Consider the following 18,051-nt stretch of genomic DNA (forward strand, 5'->3'; position numbering starts at 1 on the left):
ATAAGTTAGGAGAGGGCTTAGATGATCAGGCCGAGATTAGACTCCATGATCTCACATGGTGGTTTACATCAGTTACCCTATTAGACTCCCATAATGAACTAAAATATGATGAAAGAAAAATCCTCAAGGTAGTTGGAATGACCTCATCTTTTAACATTTCATATTTTATAATTATGACTATGTTAGCTGCTTCTAATGATCTGGCATGTATGTTATGTTTCATTCCGCCAATATTACATAGAGTATTATTCCATATGTACTTACGTCCCATTTGTGGAGGAGTTGCATCTGCTCAGGCCGCTCACTAGGTTCCATATCTTATGCAATTGTGAGCCCCTCTCTGTTTCCGAGGGCATAGTCGGCACATTTCTAGTACTTGATGTTTATGCTTTTAAGGTATGCACAAGGCCGTGTCTTCTCAGCTATGTTTAGAGGCTTCATAGATAGATAGATGGTTATGTTTTAGTTTGGACTTTCGTGTCCCTTATTAGCGATTTCAATTCTATGACTTATGCTTTATGTGGACTGTTTTCTTTTATAAAACTTGACTCTCCGAATGATTTTAAATTATACTTCTGCTCATGTATAGATGTACGCTCATGTCCAATGCCATGTTATGAGTACAGGCCAGCAATGACATCGAGTGTCCGTCACGTCCAGAGTTTAGGATCGGGGTGTGACACTTTGCCCTATAAATAAACCCTTGCATGGGAGAAGTAGGGCATCTCATTCTTTCTCTTGTTATAATTAATGCACAATTTCTAATCAAGAGGGAATATGATTTTTTCTGTTCTAGTTCTGGCCTTCCAATATTTAGCTTTCTTATTCTTTGCTAAAAAGATATTGTTTACTTCCTTTATTTCCGTCAATTGGACCAATACAAAAAACGAAGGAAACTTGATCGAACTTAATTCATTTGCCTTTGATCCTATTTTTATAAATCTAACTTAGTTTGAGTCCACACGATTTTTCCGGCAAACTAGTTTACCTTTCATTGGGGATTCCTCTTCTATACATGTCTTTATTAAAAAAAGATAAAGTACTCTAGTGAACAAAATAAACATAAAGGAAAATTTGAAACATTACATGGTTAGCTTCTTCCATAGTTTCTAAAGTAAAGCTAAGGAGTGTGCCCAAGTTGCAACTTCATCAAGGAGAAATAAGCTCCATTATGCCCGTGGTCAAGTAGCTGCAGATGAGATCCTTGCTCTACGACCTTCCCATTATTTATCACAACTATGGTGCCTGCCTTACGTATTGTTGATAAACGATGAGCTACAACAACACATGTCCTACCAACCATAATCTTCTCCAAGGCTTCCTGCACTAAATTCTCAGAGACACTGTCAAGAGCACTAGTCGCCTCATCTAAGAGAAGTATCGCTGGATTCCTTACTATTGCTCGAGCAAGGGCTATCCTTTGCTTTTGTCCTCCTGAAAGTTGAACTCCTCTTTCTCCACAATAAGTTTCATATCCATCTTTCATGGAACTGCATTGTAAGATTGCAAGCTTAGTAACAAAGCAGCATGTCTCCTTCATGATTAAATTTTACAGCAGCTATATGCATCCTCTAATCATCGTGTACTACGTATTGACTGTGTAAAAATATTTTACACAGTCAGGTCATGTAGGGGTAATTAAAAGTAAATCTCTATGATAAGCACTAATTTGTAGCCTTGTGAAAATGGTAACAACTATACCTGATGGTGTAATCTATATCCTTAAATTAGTCCAGCAATATAGTAAACTTTTTTCCTTCTAGTTATCTTCATTTGAAGCATTCATTCACTAGAAATGCACCACTAAAGGTCATAATAATTATTTATCTTCAAGTATTTGACCATACTTCTAATATGAAAACATAATGTACAAGTTAGAAGAAGAATTATTGAATTATTAGAAATATTTAATCAAACAGAAACAAATAAGTAGAGTTCAGTTTTGTAGCTTGATACCTTATAAACTCATGAGCATTAGCAAGAATTGCAGCTTTCTTGATTTCTGAATCTGTAGCTTCCTCTTGGCCATAAGCGATATTTTGGCGAATTGTATCCGCAAAGAGAGTAGGTTCTTGACTGACTAGAGCAATTTGTGATCTCAAGCTCCTCAGATTGTAGATTTTGACATCTCTGTCATCTATCAATACTAATCCTTTTGTTGGATCGTAGAATCTTTCGATCAATCCAATAATGGTGGATTTTCCTGAGCCACTAGATCCAACGAGTGCTACTGTCTTTCCAGCATCAACTTTGAGGTTCATGTCATGGAATATCACTTGTTCAGGCCTTGTTGGATAAGAAAAGTACACATGCTTAAGCTCTATCTTGCCTTTTATGGGATTTTTGACTTGAATCCCTTGAGGATCCTCAGGTGGAATCTCACTTTTCATATCTAATATTTTGAACACTGATGATATTGCACTGCCACCTCTAGCCAAATCAGAGCTCATACTCCCAGCATCTGCTATGTCTTTACCAGTGCTCAACAAAATGAAAAAAACTTGAAATAGATGTTTTGCACTCACTAGATTTTTTTTCATCAGTCTCCCACCATACCAAAATGTCAATGAAACGGAGGCTGCGGTCAAGAAAAGAGAGAAAAATAAGACAATGCCTGATAACCATGACTGTTTAACATTTTCCTTATTGGGGCCTTTTTGTGTTTCTGCATAAAGGGATAACATTTTATCCTGGGAAGAGAATGCTGTGATAGTTCTGTAATTGATGACTGCTTCGCTTGCTAGCTGGTTTCCTTCATTTTGCGCCTTTTGGGACGTTTCTGACATTCTTTTCATTACAACACTCCTTGAGTAAAAGCTCGTAATAGTGAAAGGTTGTACAGAAATTAGTACAATTGCAATCCTCCAGGAGATGATCAATCCGAGCCCAAAAGCTATGGAAGCACTAACAAGAACCTGAACAAGCAAGGACATTCGATCTCCAACAAGGGATCGTACCATGCTAGCATCTGTTGATAGCTTTGAACAAATAACTGCACTGGTATTCTCATCTCGATCATACCATCCAACCTCAAAGGTAAGCAAGCTAGTGAGCATTTCTTCCCGCAATCTCTTTATTAATCGCTCTCCCATCACAGCAAAATTGTAATGTTGTATTAGATTTGCAAAGAAGCTGATGATACCGATGGTTAGAAACGTTAAGCTGTAAAGTTTGGCCTCTGACTTAAGTTTTGAGCTATCATTTATCAAATACGTCGAGACAACAGATCCCAAGCAAAAGGCAAAAGCCGGTTGCAATGCACCAAACATAGCAGCTCCTAAACATCCCAGCAAGGCTCTATTCCACTCTGGCGCATTCATGTGGAACAAACGCCAGGTTGAAGGTCTTTGATGAGTGGAATTACTCATCTCTGAGTACTCATAATCACTATCGCAGAAAGAGTATGTTTGGATTGATGGAACATAAGTTGTGCTTATTGCTGGGCTAAAAGGAGGGTTGCCAGGGCTATTTTGCCAACTTGATCTAGCAATGAATGGAGATTTTGGAGTATTGACATACTTCCTCCTTAGGTAACTTGTTGCCTCCTTATAGTGATATGGACTGTCTGTGGTATTTCTAGATGTGGATTGCTGTAGCTTTACCATGTTAAAGTAAACTCCACCTTCTCCTTCACTAATCTGCATCAGCTTATCATGAGAACCTGTTTCAACAATTATCCCCGACTGTAGTACTATTATGTTATCAACTTTGCGGATTGTAGTGAGGCGATGTGCTACGACAATAGTTGTCCGTCCTTGTGAAACTTGGTCAATGGCCTCTTGTACTAGTCTTTCAGATTCTGCATCCAAAGCACTTGTAGCTTCATCAAGTAGAAGAATTCTAGGTTCTTTAATTAAAGCCCTTGCTATAGCGATCCTTTGCTTCTGACCACCCGATAATTGGAATCCAAGTTGTCCTACCTGAAATTCAATTAAAACCAGCTTTAAAGAGGTAAGTAGAAATAATAGCAAATTTATAAGTTTTGGCCTTACATGAGTATTGTATCCATTCGGTAAACTAACTATGAATTCATGAGCATTTGAAGCCTTGGCAGCTTCAACAACCATTTCCAGCGAAGCTCCTTCATTTCCAAATAAGATATTTTCCTTTATGGATGTGGCAAAAAGAGCAGGTTCTTGATTTACCAACCCCATCTGAGATCTTAACCATTGAAGCTTTAGTCTTTTGATTTTGTGTCCATCAAGAAATATGTCTCCTTTCACTGGATCGTAGAACCTTTCAAGCAAAGAAATGATTGTAGACTTCCCAGAACCACTACCTCCCACAATACCAACAGTCTTCCCTGATTTCACTTTCAAACTAATATTTTGGAGAACTTGGACTTCTGGTCTTGCTGGATAACTGAAAGTGACCTCCTTAAACTCAATATCTCCTCTAACATATGCTAAAACTCTCCCTTTGGTATCTTCAGAATCTATCTCAGGTGTTCGATTAATCAGCTCAAAAATTTTAGAGGCAGCTGCCATCGCCTCTATCATGATCGAGAGATTTGGAAGTGCAGCCATACAAGATCTAACGTCACAAAAGAAAATCCATTGCACTCTCAGTACATAAAAATTGGAATCATTCTTTAGTAAGCATTAAACATGTTCATTCATAAGAAGGTAAAAATTTAAGTGTCTTACAGTCCTCCAAGAACCAAAGAGACAGCTGATATAAAAACACGTCCTCCGCTTTCTCCTCTGTTTGCAACAAGTAGACTTCCTGCCCAAGATTCAAAACTCCAAGCCACATAAACCATTCCCATACTCCCAATGAGCAATCCTTTTGTGAATCCTTGTTTGAGGCCAAGCTTCATGCTTTCCTCAAGAGCACGGCTGTATCTGCTTACTGTTTGACTTTCCCCAACATACGAATAAACTGTTCGGATTGATGAAATTGCTTGTTCTACAATGCTCCCTGCTATACCATAAGTATCCTTCATCTTCATTGCCAATTTCTCTAGCAAACTTCCAAATGCTACCCCTGGAATGACGAAACCAAGAGAGAAGGGGAAAGACACCAGTGCTAGTCTCCATGAAAGGAAGAAGGCTACAATCAGGCCACAAACGAACGCTGACAGGTGAGCTAGACAAGTGGCAATCTGCAACATGGAAATAAAAAGATGAAAAAGGAAAGAACACTATGCCGATCTGGGTAGTTTTGTGAATCCATCATAAGAACCTGTTTCTTTTGGAACCATTTGAAAAGTATACTCACTGTTGGGTTTGAAAATAATTAGGCGTCATGTGGAAACTTATAAATGTAAATCATATTGGTGATCGATAATACCTTCTCTGCAATAACATCTTGTATTATATGAGTGTCAGTAGAAATGGTTGATATTACTTGAAAGGTAGAGGATGAAGCATCTTGTTTTTCTAAGAAACCAACTTCTTGCCTTAGTACTGATTTCAAATATTCCTTCCTGATTCGGGATGTTTGTCTCTCTGCAGTTCTTGTCCAACAAAATCCTTCTATAGAACCCGAAAAGTAAAATGTTTACAGTAAGTAGATAGTATTCTGTCTATTCAATATAACAAAACGAAGGACAAACTTTTCAGGAGAAGTGAAATACTTTTAAGAACTAATAGAAAGCATAAAGGGACAAACCAATGAAAGCGGATACTCCAACTCCAACGGCAACATAGAGTAGCTTTAATGCATACTGTTAAGAGGAAGATAAGAAATATTGATAAGATATCAACAATAATGTTGTAAATTAAACCTCTTGATTTGTGTGTTGAGCACAATGATTTTTCTTCTAATAAATAAATTAGGCTATCTCAGCTCTATGCTGCTAAGACTCTTCAATTATGTCAATGTGTGTGTCGGATACTCCAAAAGTACTCTACTTTTGGAGGCTCCGACATGAGTGTGGCAATATTACACTGTGCTTCCTTATATATAAGCCATTGGGGCGATAAATTATTGAACTGAAGTGTATCTATTCATGTGGAATATAGATACAAGGAGACTAGCTAGGCTCAATGGATCATGATAACACATTCTATGAATTATAAAAATGGTAAAAATTGTTATAGATTATATACCTCGTCGACAATTTTATCAGAGAATGAATCATCAGCAGTTCCAAAATCATCGATGAGGCTACTAAGGATAATCATGTTGAGAGGAGTCATCAGCCCATCTCCAATGGATCCTAGTGAGCCAAGTAACATTAACAACTTGTCTATGCCATCTGCATATTGGAAAAGACCATATTTGCCTCCCATTTCGTACAGTGTAAACTAGTACATGAAGTGTTCACTTAGTTAACATGCCATAGTTGCAGTTTATACTGCCAGTACTTCTAGATTTATCCTTTTGTTTTCATAGGGATAAAACACAAGTAATTTTCAGACTATGATCGAAATCTCAGAGACACATCTTAACTAAACTAAGATTTTATTATCTAGAACACATTTTTTTATGTGACATCCAAACATCTCCCACGCGCCTCAGCTACGTGAAGTCACGGAGTGCGCCAGGTAACCAAAAAGTGTATAAAATTACAAAAAATAAAATAAAAAATGAGTCAAGGGGTTAATAGGATTTAGTTTAGTTAAAGTGTGTCTTTGAGATTTCGATCATAGTCTAGAGGGATACTAGTGTCTTATCCCGTATAAATATATATATATATATATATATATATATATACACACACATCATTTGGAAGCAGGCCAAGTTCTTGTATTCTTTGTTTAGGTTAAAAACATGGGAATTTTCACCAGTTTTAATCAGACATTTACTAGGGTTTGTACAATATTTTGTTTTTATGTAAAATGGATTAGTCCTAAGATTACTGATTGGATAGAGGCTGAGTACACTCTAACTTGATTTTGTCCAAATCCTCCTGTTCTTTAATAAAACGGGAGTAATTAAATTCGTAAATGGTCACATTGAAAGCATATATATCATGTATTAAGAACGATGAATTCTACGTGTACCTTAATGAAGTAGAAGAATTATTCACAAACTAGATGTTGGTATTTATGCATTTTAACATTAAAATTAAAATATTAAGTGCATATGTTAGTGGGCATAAGTTGACAAGAATGCGGTCATTATTGTGATGTAACTTTTGTAATTATTATTGTCATGATGTACCGTTAATTTCGCTCATTATTCTATCTTATTATAGTTGTAACTTATATAAGCTTTGGACTATTCATTTATCTAATTTACTATCTATTATCTTTCTATTCATTGCAAGAAGAATTCATGACCTATAAATAATGGTCTTTCTGAAAGAAATATTTTATTTATAAACTTAAAGTTTCTTGAATCTTAATTCAAGTTCTATCCACTATGCATATTTATATATATTTGTGTATTGAAAATGACAGTGATATCCATCAATATCCATATTTATAAAAGTAAAAACCAAATCAAACTAGAATTATGAACCACTCTAACTAACAAATATTAATTAAACATAAATAAGTAATATCATAAATAACAAATCATACTCAACTTAAGATTTCTACTCCAACTTTAAATTATTATTTTCAAACATTCTCCCGTAATTCAAAATTATATACTCTTGCATTTTTCTTCTTATCAGTGTTGTTGTATTGAAAAACACTTTTCTTCAATCTTCAATTTCTTTCTTGTCATTGCTATTGTATTGGAGAACTTATCTTCAATCATCAATTGTTGGAGTAGCTCTTCAATTCTCATTTATTTTTTTTCTTGGTTGTGTCAAAATACTTTCTCTAACTTATGATATTATTTTCTTGGTTGTGTTGGAGCACTTCTCTCCAATTTCCAAGTGTTGTAGCACTTTCTATCCTAACACCTTTTTTTTTTCTTTTGGTGTTAGAGCACTTCCTCTCCAACTCTCGCCCCTGCCAATCAACTCCTTTTCTTTTTGCTTTCTTAAACTTTTAATTTAAGAAGAGTTTTTTTTTTCTTGTACTTGATTTCACTTCTTTAAATCTGCAATATTTTTGTAAGTCTTTCTACTTGACATGTTTTTCATGCATACATCATTTGTCTAGCCTTTGTCAACATGATCATTAGTCGAACCACCGACATATATGGGTCATAACCGTCCTCCGGCAGCGAAAACTTTAAGATCTTCTACTAGGATCGTAGAAGCTCTTATACCAGTTTGAAGGAATATATTTATTTATAAATTCAAAGGTCCTTGAATCTTAATTCAAGTTCTATTTATTCTGTATTTTTCTATATTTTCTATATATTTTTGTGTACTGAAAATAACGGTAACATCCCTATTTATAACAGTAAAAGTCAAATTAACGTAGGACTATGAATATTTCTAAATAACAAATCTTAATTAAGCATAAATAAGTAAATACTATAAATAACAAATCCTAGTCAACTTATGATTCCTACTCCAAATTGGAATTATTATTTTCAACACATCCTTTGGGTTGAATACGCGAATAGATATACCGAAAACAATATAGATTGAAAAAGACGAGGAGTATTATATTGTATTTATGTTGAGATTAGTGTAGTGAAAGAGAGAGTTGAGATAAAGATAAATATTTTAAATTTTCAACTATATTCACTATACAAAAGAGAATATTTAAATGTCGAAGGAAAAAGTTCTTATGTGGAGCTTTGTATTCTTCAACTAATCCGGAGTTACTCGAGTTGTACACATTGTTGGACTATTGTATCTTGGAGGGACAAGTCAAGAGATATACTATTGGATCCGTGTAGATAATGTCGCAGTGAGATCAAATCTCCTTGAAGAGAGCGATATATCTGCGTCTCAACTTGAATATTTTTTTAATTCATTTATCAAGCTGTAATTTATTATATTTGTGTTATATTACACACCCAATTTAAGGAGATTCAGTTTTTGTAAAAGTTTAAAAAATACGGATATCAAAATAGGAGAGATCTCAACATCATTTCGCTCAAAATTGCTCTCTTGAGGAGATGGAAGAGAAGAGATGTAGGGGTAAAGTATTTGTTTTCTACTTGCTCAATTCAAGCGGAGAAAAGATAAAATAGTTTTTTTTACCTAATATTTTCATGAATAAAGTAAGTCTAATTTTCGTAAAAAAATAATACTTAAATTCTTAAAATAGTGGGGATTTATGGAATGAAAAAAAATCATTGTGAAATTGTGATTTTTACATCTTGAGAAATGCTCTAAAAGAGTATTACAAGTGCATTTAATAAATTTGAAATAAATTAAACGTTTTTGTTTGATTATAATGAGATGACTTTTGGATCTAACATTAGAGTTATAAATAATTTATGAAACGCATGTAGAGTAGCCATTTAACATAATAGAAAATACCATAAAACATATGATGAATTTTTCTTACCTTGTCAAGTCACATTATGATGGAAATATTGTTAAGTACAATTTTTTGGTTGTGTGAGTCTTGCAACTCCTTTTGATTCAATTGTGCGACAAAGAAGAAAGGGAGTTTGCTAGCCTAGTTGTGAGATATGTGACTGTCAATTGACTTTATGTGGTGATGCAGTAAAAGTACTTGGAGGGTACAAGCAAATTAGATAAGGAAAAATTTGTTCTGTTTGTTGGAATGAGAAAAACAAATTATTTTTTGTTAATTCTTATATGGAGGTTGAAGTAAAAAAAAATTAAGATTTAGCTAGTGAAAAAAGTGAATTGATTTTGCTATATCAAACACTTCTATTTTGAGATTTTTTTAATTTTTTTTTGATAGCAACAATATTATTGGTACAAAATTATTATTATAAACGGTAAATTCAGATTCAAAAGGAGAAGACACAATATTGTGAGATCATATTTGAAGGAATATTGATTGTATTGAAGTGTTAACCTAATAAGGGAATACATGGGAGATATATATAGGAGATATAAGAAGGAGTACTAATCCTAATAGGACTAGGATTAGTACACAGTAAATACTAATATTATTTAATACTGTTTATTTAATATTATCTGTTATTATCCCCCCTCAAGCTGAGCTGAGCGGAAGCGAACAGAAGCTTGGAACTGAGGTAATCGTGTTGTCGGCTCGGGAGAGGCTTGGTGAGAATATCAGCCGGTTGTTCTTCAGTGGGTACATACTGCACAGTCATGGTGCCGGCCTGAACTTCATCGCGAACAAAGAGACAATCGGTATCAACATGCTTCATTCTGGTGTGTAGGACGGAATTCTTGGCCACACAGATGGTTGATTTATTGTCACAATAGAGAGCAGGAAAGGTGTGAGTGGCGCGGAGTTCGTGAAGAATATATGTGACTCACATGGTCTCAGCAGCAAGAAGATCAAGGGCGCGATATTCAGCTTCAATCGAGGACCGAGATACCTTGGGTTATTTTTTTGTACACAAGGAGATCAGGTTCGGCCCCAAAAAAATGAGAAACCCCGATGTAGATTTTCTGTCATTTTTATCATTCGCCCAATATGAATCGGAGAAACCCCGAAGCTCCAAGTCTCCGGGTCGAATGAGTAAACCACGACCAAGAGTGCCAAAAATGTACTTGAGAATGCGTTTTAGACAGTGGTAATCATGTTCACTTGGTTGATGCATGCGCTGAGCAACTCGATTGACAGCAAACTGGATGTCAGGATGGGTAATGGCCAGATACTGTAGAGCCCCAATGAGGCTGCGAAAGTGGGTGATATCGGCAAAGGGGGTGTCGGCTCCATTCGTAGACGAAGAGACTGCCATCGGTGTTGGTTGACTAGTGCATTTTTCCAGTCCAGCTTTCTGCAACAGATCTCAAGCATATTTTGACTGATGAAGAAACAAGCCGCTGCCTGTCCGAGAGACCTCCATTCCCAGAAAATAATGTAACGGGCCAAGGTCCTTCATTTTGAAGGTAGTATGCATAGCTCGAGTGACATCCTGAATGAGAGCTGCAGTAGAGCCTGTAATAATGATATCATCTACATAGACAAGAAGAACGACTGTACCGTGTGCTGAATATCGAGTAAACAGACTCGTGTCGTGTACGCAACACGTGAAGTCGAGTCCCTGGAGGAATGTTTTGAGACGTGTGTACCAAGCACGGGGGCTTGCTTGAGCCCATACAGAGACTTCTGGAGTTTTCAAACATGTTGAGGGAAGCGGGGATCAACATAGCCCGGTGGTTGCGTCATGTAGATAGTTTCATCAAGCATGCTATGAAGAAAAGCATTGGAAACATCCAACTGATTGATGAGCCAATTGTTGCGCACGGCGAGTGACAGTACCAGGCGAATGGTTTCCTGCCGAATAATAGGACTGAATGTCTCGGAGTAATCAAGCCCATACTCCTGATTGTAGCCTTTAGCAACCAAACGAGCCTTGTACCTGGAAATACTGCCATCTGCATTATGTTTAATATTGTACACCCATTTACAGCCCACTGGGTGCCGCCCATGGGGCTTAGGTACAAGAACCTAAGTTTTCTGATCAGTCAAAGCCTTAAACTCATCATCCATAGCATAACGTCAATAAGCATTTTTTGAGGCAACAAAGTAGGTTGTTGGTTCACTGTCGGGAAGGGGTGTATTTGGTAGTATGGTAGCCTGAAAGGTTTTGGGTTTAAAGGTACCGGCTTTGCCACGGGTTAACATGGGATGAGTATTGGGGGTTGGCACGGGCGGTGGTGATTCGGGGGTGGCTGGGAAGGACCTAAAACGGATCGGGCTGGAGATGTTGTGGGTATAGGGTGGTTCGGGTTGGTTGTGAGTGTGGGTGGTGGTTGTGGGTGTATTGTGGGTGACGGTCGAAGGGGTGATGAGGGGTGGTTGGGTAGTGGGTGGAGGTGTGGGGGAAGGTGGTGAGGGACCCTGTGAGTATGTTGAAAAAAGGGGAAGGACGCCAATGAATGATGTATCTGTGGAGGAGGAAATAGACTCGTAGGGAAACTCATTTTCGACAAATTTGACATGACGAGATATATAGACTTTATGAGTTTGTAGGTCAAGACAGCGATAACCCTTGGAGGTAGGATGATATCCCAAAAAAATACAAGGATGGGATCGGGGTTGTAATTTGTGAGCAATATAAGGGCGTAGCCAAGGGTAGGCAAGACACCCAAAGACGCGGAGGTTGGTATAATTGGGAAGTTCTTGGTAAAGGAGTTGATAAGGTGATTTGTTGGAGAGAGTGTGACTGGGCATTCTGTTAATGAGGTAGTTTGCGGTGGCTAGAGCTTTTACCCAAAAGGAGACAGGGAGATGAGATTGATGTAGAAGAGTAACCACCGTTTCAATGAGATGGCGATGCTTACGCTCAGCCATCCCATTCTGTTCGGGAGTGTATGGATAGGAGGTTTGATGTATAATTCCCAGGGATTGCAGAAATTGACCAAAGATGTTATTGACATATTCCTTTCCATTGTCACTTCGAAAAAGTTTAACATGAGAATTGAATTATGTTTTGACCATTTTTTCAAAAGTGACAAAGGTGGTGTATGCCTGTGATTTCTGTTTTAGTGGGTACAACCAAGTGTATTTTGTAAAATCATCCACAAAATAAATATAATAGCGAAAACCAGCAAATGAAGGAACAACAGTAGGACCCTATAGGGCAGAATGAATAAGTTGAAAAAGTGCAGTTGTACGCTTCTCAGATAAAGTAAAAGGTAATTTATGAGATTTAGCAACTGAATAGGAGTCACAATTGTTTACATGAATGGAAGAAAAACCTAATTGAGACATTAAAGAATTTATTATTTGAGTAGACGGGTGACCCAGACGACTGTACCACAACAGACTGTGGCCATCAGCCGAAAGAGCCACCGGAGCCACAGGAACGCTTTCTGAAACTGGGTGGGCAGACGAACTTGTGCCAGGAAGAACGTACAGACCATGCTCATAGGGGCCCTGAAAAATCACCCTCTTCGTAGTTTTATCTAGGATCTGAAAATCATTAGAGGTGAACAAGAGTGAGCAATTATTGTCTTTTGTGAATTGGTGAACTGGAAGGAGATTGGTTTTAATAGAAGGGACGTGGGTAAGATTACCTAGGTGAAAGATAGCAGTGGGGGTTTTAATGGTACCCGTGCCAGTGTGAGAAATATTAAGGGACTCACCGTTGCCAACAGTAATACCATTGGAGCCATGATATGGATTTGGAGCGTTAAGCTTGGATAGATCAGAAGTAACGTGCATGTTGGCCCCAGTATCCAACAGCCATTCAGAGGAAGGGTCGGCTTAAGATGCATAATTGGCACGGTTATCACTATTTCGGCTCTCCTCATACCGAAACCAGTAACGAACAACGGTGTGTCCTATTTTCTGACAGATTTGACAAGTTGGACGATCCCGCTCATAAGTGCCCTGCCCGTCGCTGGAAGATGACTGCCCGCTGCTGCCGAAGGAGTGCAGGCTGTTGTTGCTGTCGTGCTGCTGACCGTCGTACGACGGACGTCTGCCCTGCCGACCGCCGCGCCCGCAGCCTCCGCTGTTTCTGTCGTAGCTGCCGTGGCTCCCCTGCCGGCCGCCACCACACCCCCCGCGATAGTTCTGGCTTGCGATGAGGGCGGTGGCCGGCTCCATAACAGCAGCTTCTCGGAGAAGAAGTTTGCTCTCCAGATCCATGTTGATTTCTTCACTTTTTAGCCACGAGAAGAGAGTAGCCAGGTCAACGGGCGTTGGACTGATGCGAACCACATGTTTAATGAAGGAGTAAGCTGATGGGAGCCCCCGAACGATGCACATGACGAGATCTTTTTTGGGAATGATTTCGTTCACGGTGTCGAGGGCTGTGATGATGGTGGAGACCTCGTATAAAAACTCCGCCATAGTTTTCGTTCCTTTGGTAATTGTGTGGAGACGATCACTCAATTGAAAAATATGAGAGTGGGAAATTGATGCATAGTGTGTTGTGAGGGCCGTCCACAGGGCTGAAGCAATTGTGTAGGATCGGACGTGCTTCTGAACTGTGGGAGAGATGACCGCAATCAACCATGATCGGATCTGGCCATCCACGGCTTTCCAGGCGGCATGGGCCAGATTGGTTTTTTCTGATTTGTCCATGGCAGTGATGACTGCCGGCGGCGGTTCTGTGCTTCCATCGACGTATTTGAGAAGGTAATTGGCCTCAAGGGTTGTAAGAACGGTGATTTTCCATGTAGGGTAATTTATGTCTGATAATTTTTCAGGAATCAGGGCATGAAGATGCCTGAGAAGGAGTTTAACGCCAGAAGGAAGTGAATCGAGAGGATCCACCTCGGTTGTCATGGCTGCCGCCGCCCAAGAGAAGAGAGCGAACGATCGGTGCCCTAAAGAGAGAAAAAAAACCTAGAGAAAAGAAGATCTAGGTTTTCTGGCTCTTGATACCATGAAGGAATATTGATTGTATTGAAGTGTTAACATAATAAGGGAACACATGGAAGATATATATAGGAGATATAGGAAGGAGTACTAATCCTAATAGGACTAAGATTAAGGAGTACTAATCCTAATAGGACTAGGATTAGTACACAGTAAATAATAATATTATTTAATACTATTTATTTAATACTATCTGTTATTAATATTGATCACTAGTATATCATCCATATTATTGTGTTAAAACTTGTAATAATCTTATAGATTCATAAACTAAGGCCTTAGCAAGATATTTGGTTTGAACCACTTCGAGAGGGATAGAAACTAAAGCTCATAAATTTTGAGTCATATATGAGAAATTTCACTTATATGAGTCATATACGAGGAATTTCACTTTCTATGAGAATGAGCACATTCTAAAAACACTAATGAAATTTCGGATAACACAAGACCGTAATGTGTTGGCTAAAAATGCTTATGTGAACATCTTGATTATTTTGTGTAAGCAATGATACGTTATTTTCCTTAAACAGTCATACTTTAAGTTTGAGACTATTACTGACTTCGGAGTAAAAATTATTATTTTACGAAGTGAAGGTTCAGTTTAGAGCACACATTTATGATGCATAATGGTCTACCTTCAACTAAATTGGGAAGCACTTTCTTATTTTACTATTAAAATGAGTGAGGAATGTTGGTGTTTATGCATTTTAGTATTAAAATTTGATATTAAATACACATGTTAGTGGGTATAAATTGACTAGAATGTGGTCATTGTTGTGGTGTAACTCTTATAACCACTATTGTCATGAGATCTACACTAATTCCATCCATTATTCTACCTCAATATGGTTGTAACTTATTTAACCTTTGGGCTATTTATTTATCCAGTTTACTACTCATTATCTTTCAATTCATTGTAAGAAAGAATTAATAGCCTATAAATAAATTGCGTACCCGTGGGTTGTAAACAAGAAGACATAACAAGAAAATACATAAGTAAAAAAAGACAGGAAGTACTATATACTGTTTATATTGAGATTAGTATAGTGAAAAAGAGAGTTGAAACAAAAACAAATATTCTAAATCTTCAACTATATTCACTATATAAAAGAGAATATTTATATGTTGAAGGATATGTTCTTATGTGGAGCTTTGTACTCTTCAACCAATCTGAAGTTGCTTGAGTTGTACATGTCGTTGGATTGTTATATCTTGGAGGGGACAATTCAAGAGATGCATTGTTGGATCGATGTAGCTTATGTCATAGTGGACTTGAATCTTCTTAAAGAGAGCGAGATATTTGTGTCTTAGCCTAAATAATTTTAATTTATTCATTTTTGTTAATCTTATTTCAACTATAATTTATTATATTCATGGTATATCACACCAACACTAGATTCCTACTCTTTTTGTAGTTTGTTTTTTAAGAGAATTTATTTAATGACCTTCAAGTTATTCCGTTTCTATGCCTCGTGTTCATCGTTTAGAGTGTTCCTACAGCGGTCCTAAGTCATTTATGGCTTTTGGGACTGACAATTTGGTCACCTGATCGTTCGTTGGTTTTTATGTGAGTTTTAGCAGTTTGGAGCATTTTGAACCTTGAACGGTCAATTTTGATCAAAAGTTCAAGATTATAACCTTAGAATCCAATTTTGACGATTCCATTCGCTGCGAGGGTCATTAAGCCTAGTAACATGGTCGTCACAACTCCCAAGATTTTTATTGTGAGGTTGTGCAATTAGGCATTTCAAATTTCAAGTTAAATCCTAAATTTGACTCGATTCAACATTCTAAGTAAATGGGCTCAAATGACAATTCCGTCAGAAACTAATGAATTAGAATCACTTCTTGAGCTTGAGTTGTTGTCACTTAATTATTCTTGATTTCTGAAAAATTTGATATGAGAGGGATTTTTTGTGAAGATTTTGCATGTGCTAACAATTTATTAGTACCAAATGAAGACATGTTCTAGTGCTTACGGTATCATTGGTGTTCTCGGATTAAATAGGTTCTTTATTCTTTGATTCTATCTTGCTTGAGGACAAGCAATAGTGTAAGTTTGGGGTGTGATAAGTGGATATTTTACATACTTATTTTGTATTAAAGTTTAATTTTTGTCTTTTTTAGATGATAATTTATGTTTTTAATGTGGGTTTCTTCATATTTTTTGAATAAATAAAGTGAAATTGAGGTAAAACGATGATAAAAAAATCGGAAAATTGAACTGAGAGGATCTTTCAGAACCGCATGGTAAAAGGTTGTGATTGCAGTCAAATGAAATCTGAAGCCTTGCAATAGCATGGTCAATGATCGTGATCACAATTATCTGGAATGACCCATCGCGATTGAGTGGTTTAAATCTCGTGAACGCGAAGAGCAAATGTCAGGCACGTCTAGACAGAATTTGAAATTTCACATCTTGATCTCAAAATCTATTTTACACTCATGCAAAATCATTTCGATGAATATCTTTTAACATCCTATCTCTTTAATAGTTAAAAAAACTCTCCATTGTAATAGATAGTTTATAGCTTCGGATATTGATTTTGGACAACAAATTTCCTCACAATTAAACTTTGTAATTGGAGATGGAGTTCTTAATAGTAATATCTTTTCACCTTTTCTCCATTCTCTTATTTTGAATGTAAAAATATAAGGTGTAATTGATATTTGGAATTGGGATTTTGTGCTAAAGATAGACAATTGATTGGGTTGTTAATTTTTAATCTATTCACTACAAAAAATATTCAAATTGCTCACAAATTTTACCGATAACTTGAATTGTTTAGTATTTTGCTATCAAATTATCAACATATTTCTAACTTAACAAGATAATTCTAACATATTACCAATCAAAATATTACTAACCAAGTATTTTAGTGGTAAATATGTCGGAAAAATGACGCTACATTCACAACTTTCTATCAATGGATTACCAACTGAAATATGACTAATGCACTCCTTTTGTTGGTAATATTATCAACGAAGTATACAGACATACATACATACATACATACATACATACATACATACATACATACATATATATATATATATATATATATAAAAGAACCCTAGGCCTGCGCCTATGTGGCGCCACCACAAGCAAGGATTCTCTTTAAATTTAGTTTATTTCCAAAACTACTCTTCTTCTTTCATGAAAAGTTATAAATTTAATGAAAAGTTTTAATTTTTTTCATGAAAAGTGGTGACTTTTATGAAATGTTGCAACTTTTATGAAATATTGTAACTTTTCTCATGAAAAGTTGTGACTTTTATAAAAAGTTATGACTTTTATGAAGAGTTGCGGCTTTATGAAGAGTTGGACTTTTACGAAAAGTTGTACCCTTTCCGAAGGGCTGTAACTCCTCCAAAGACTTGTTACCTTTCCGATAAAACACAATAATTGTTTTTTTACATTACCCTTTTTGGTCTATAAATAGAGGACTAGACTGTGCATTCAATGGACTCAATTTTTTTCATTCTGTTTTATTCTAATGTTGCATATCCTGGTATATATTTTACAATCATTAGTTTATACTTATTTTATTAATTGTCGCTTTTGAGTATATGCTTGAAAAATTGTTGTTTGTGTTTATGCAAAGTTATTGTTAGAAGTATTTGCTAGTACAGATTAAATAACAAATGCCAATAGAATATTCCAGCAAGTTTTCTCTATTGAAATTGTTGAAGGTACAATAAAAAATCCCTTTCAAATTTTAAATTTCTTCATCGAGAACGTTATTTCTTCACATACAAGGATGCGATTTTGTATTCTTCACAAAATCCTCTAAGAGTTAAT

The 18,051-nt window shown here is 36.5% G+C and overlaps 1 protein-coding gene across 1 annotated transcript; it reads right to left on the minus strand.

Annotated features, from left to right (window-relative positions):
• Positions 1-966: 966 nt before the first annotated feature.
• Positions 967-8,185, minus strand: ABCB11 (ABC transporter B family member 11). The gene is made up of 6 exons (XM_026031908.2): positions 6,054-8,185; positions 5,614-5,668; positions 5,293-5,477; positions 4,647-5,104; positions 1,957-4,533; positions 967-1,490 (listed from the first exon to the last, which is right to left on the minus strand). Exons 1-6 carry the CDS (start codon positions 6,234-6,236, stop codon positions 1,121-1,123), a joined length of 3,828 nt encoding a protein of 1,275 aa, XP_025887693.1. The 5' UTR covers positions 6,237-8,185; the 3' UTR covers positions 967-1,120.
• Between the last annotated feature and the right edge of the window lie 9,866 nt (positions 8,186-18,051).

This window comes from Solanum lycopersicum, chromosome 7 (assembly GCF_036512215.1).
Source record: "Solanum lycopersicum chromosome 7, SLM_r2.1".
NCBI lineage: Eukaryota > Viridiplantae > Streptophyta > Magnoliopsida > Solanales > Solanaceae > Solanum > Solanum lycopersicum.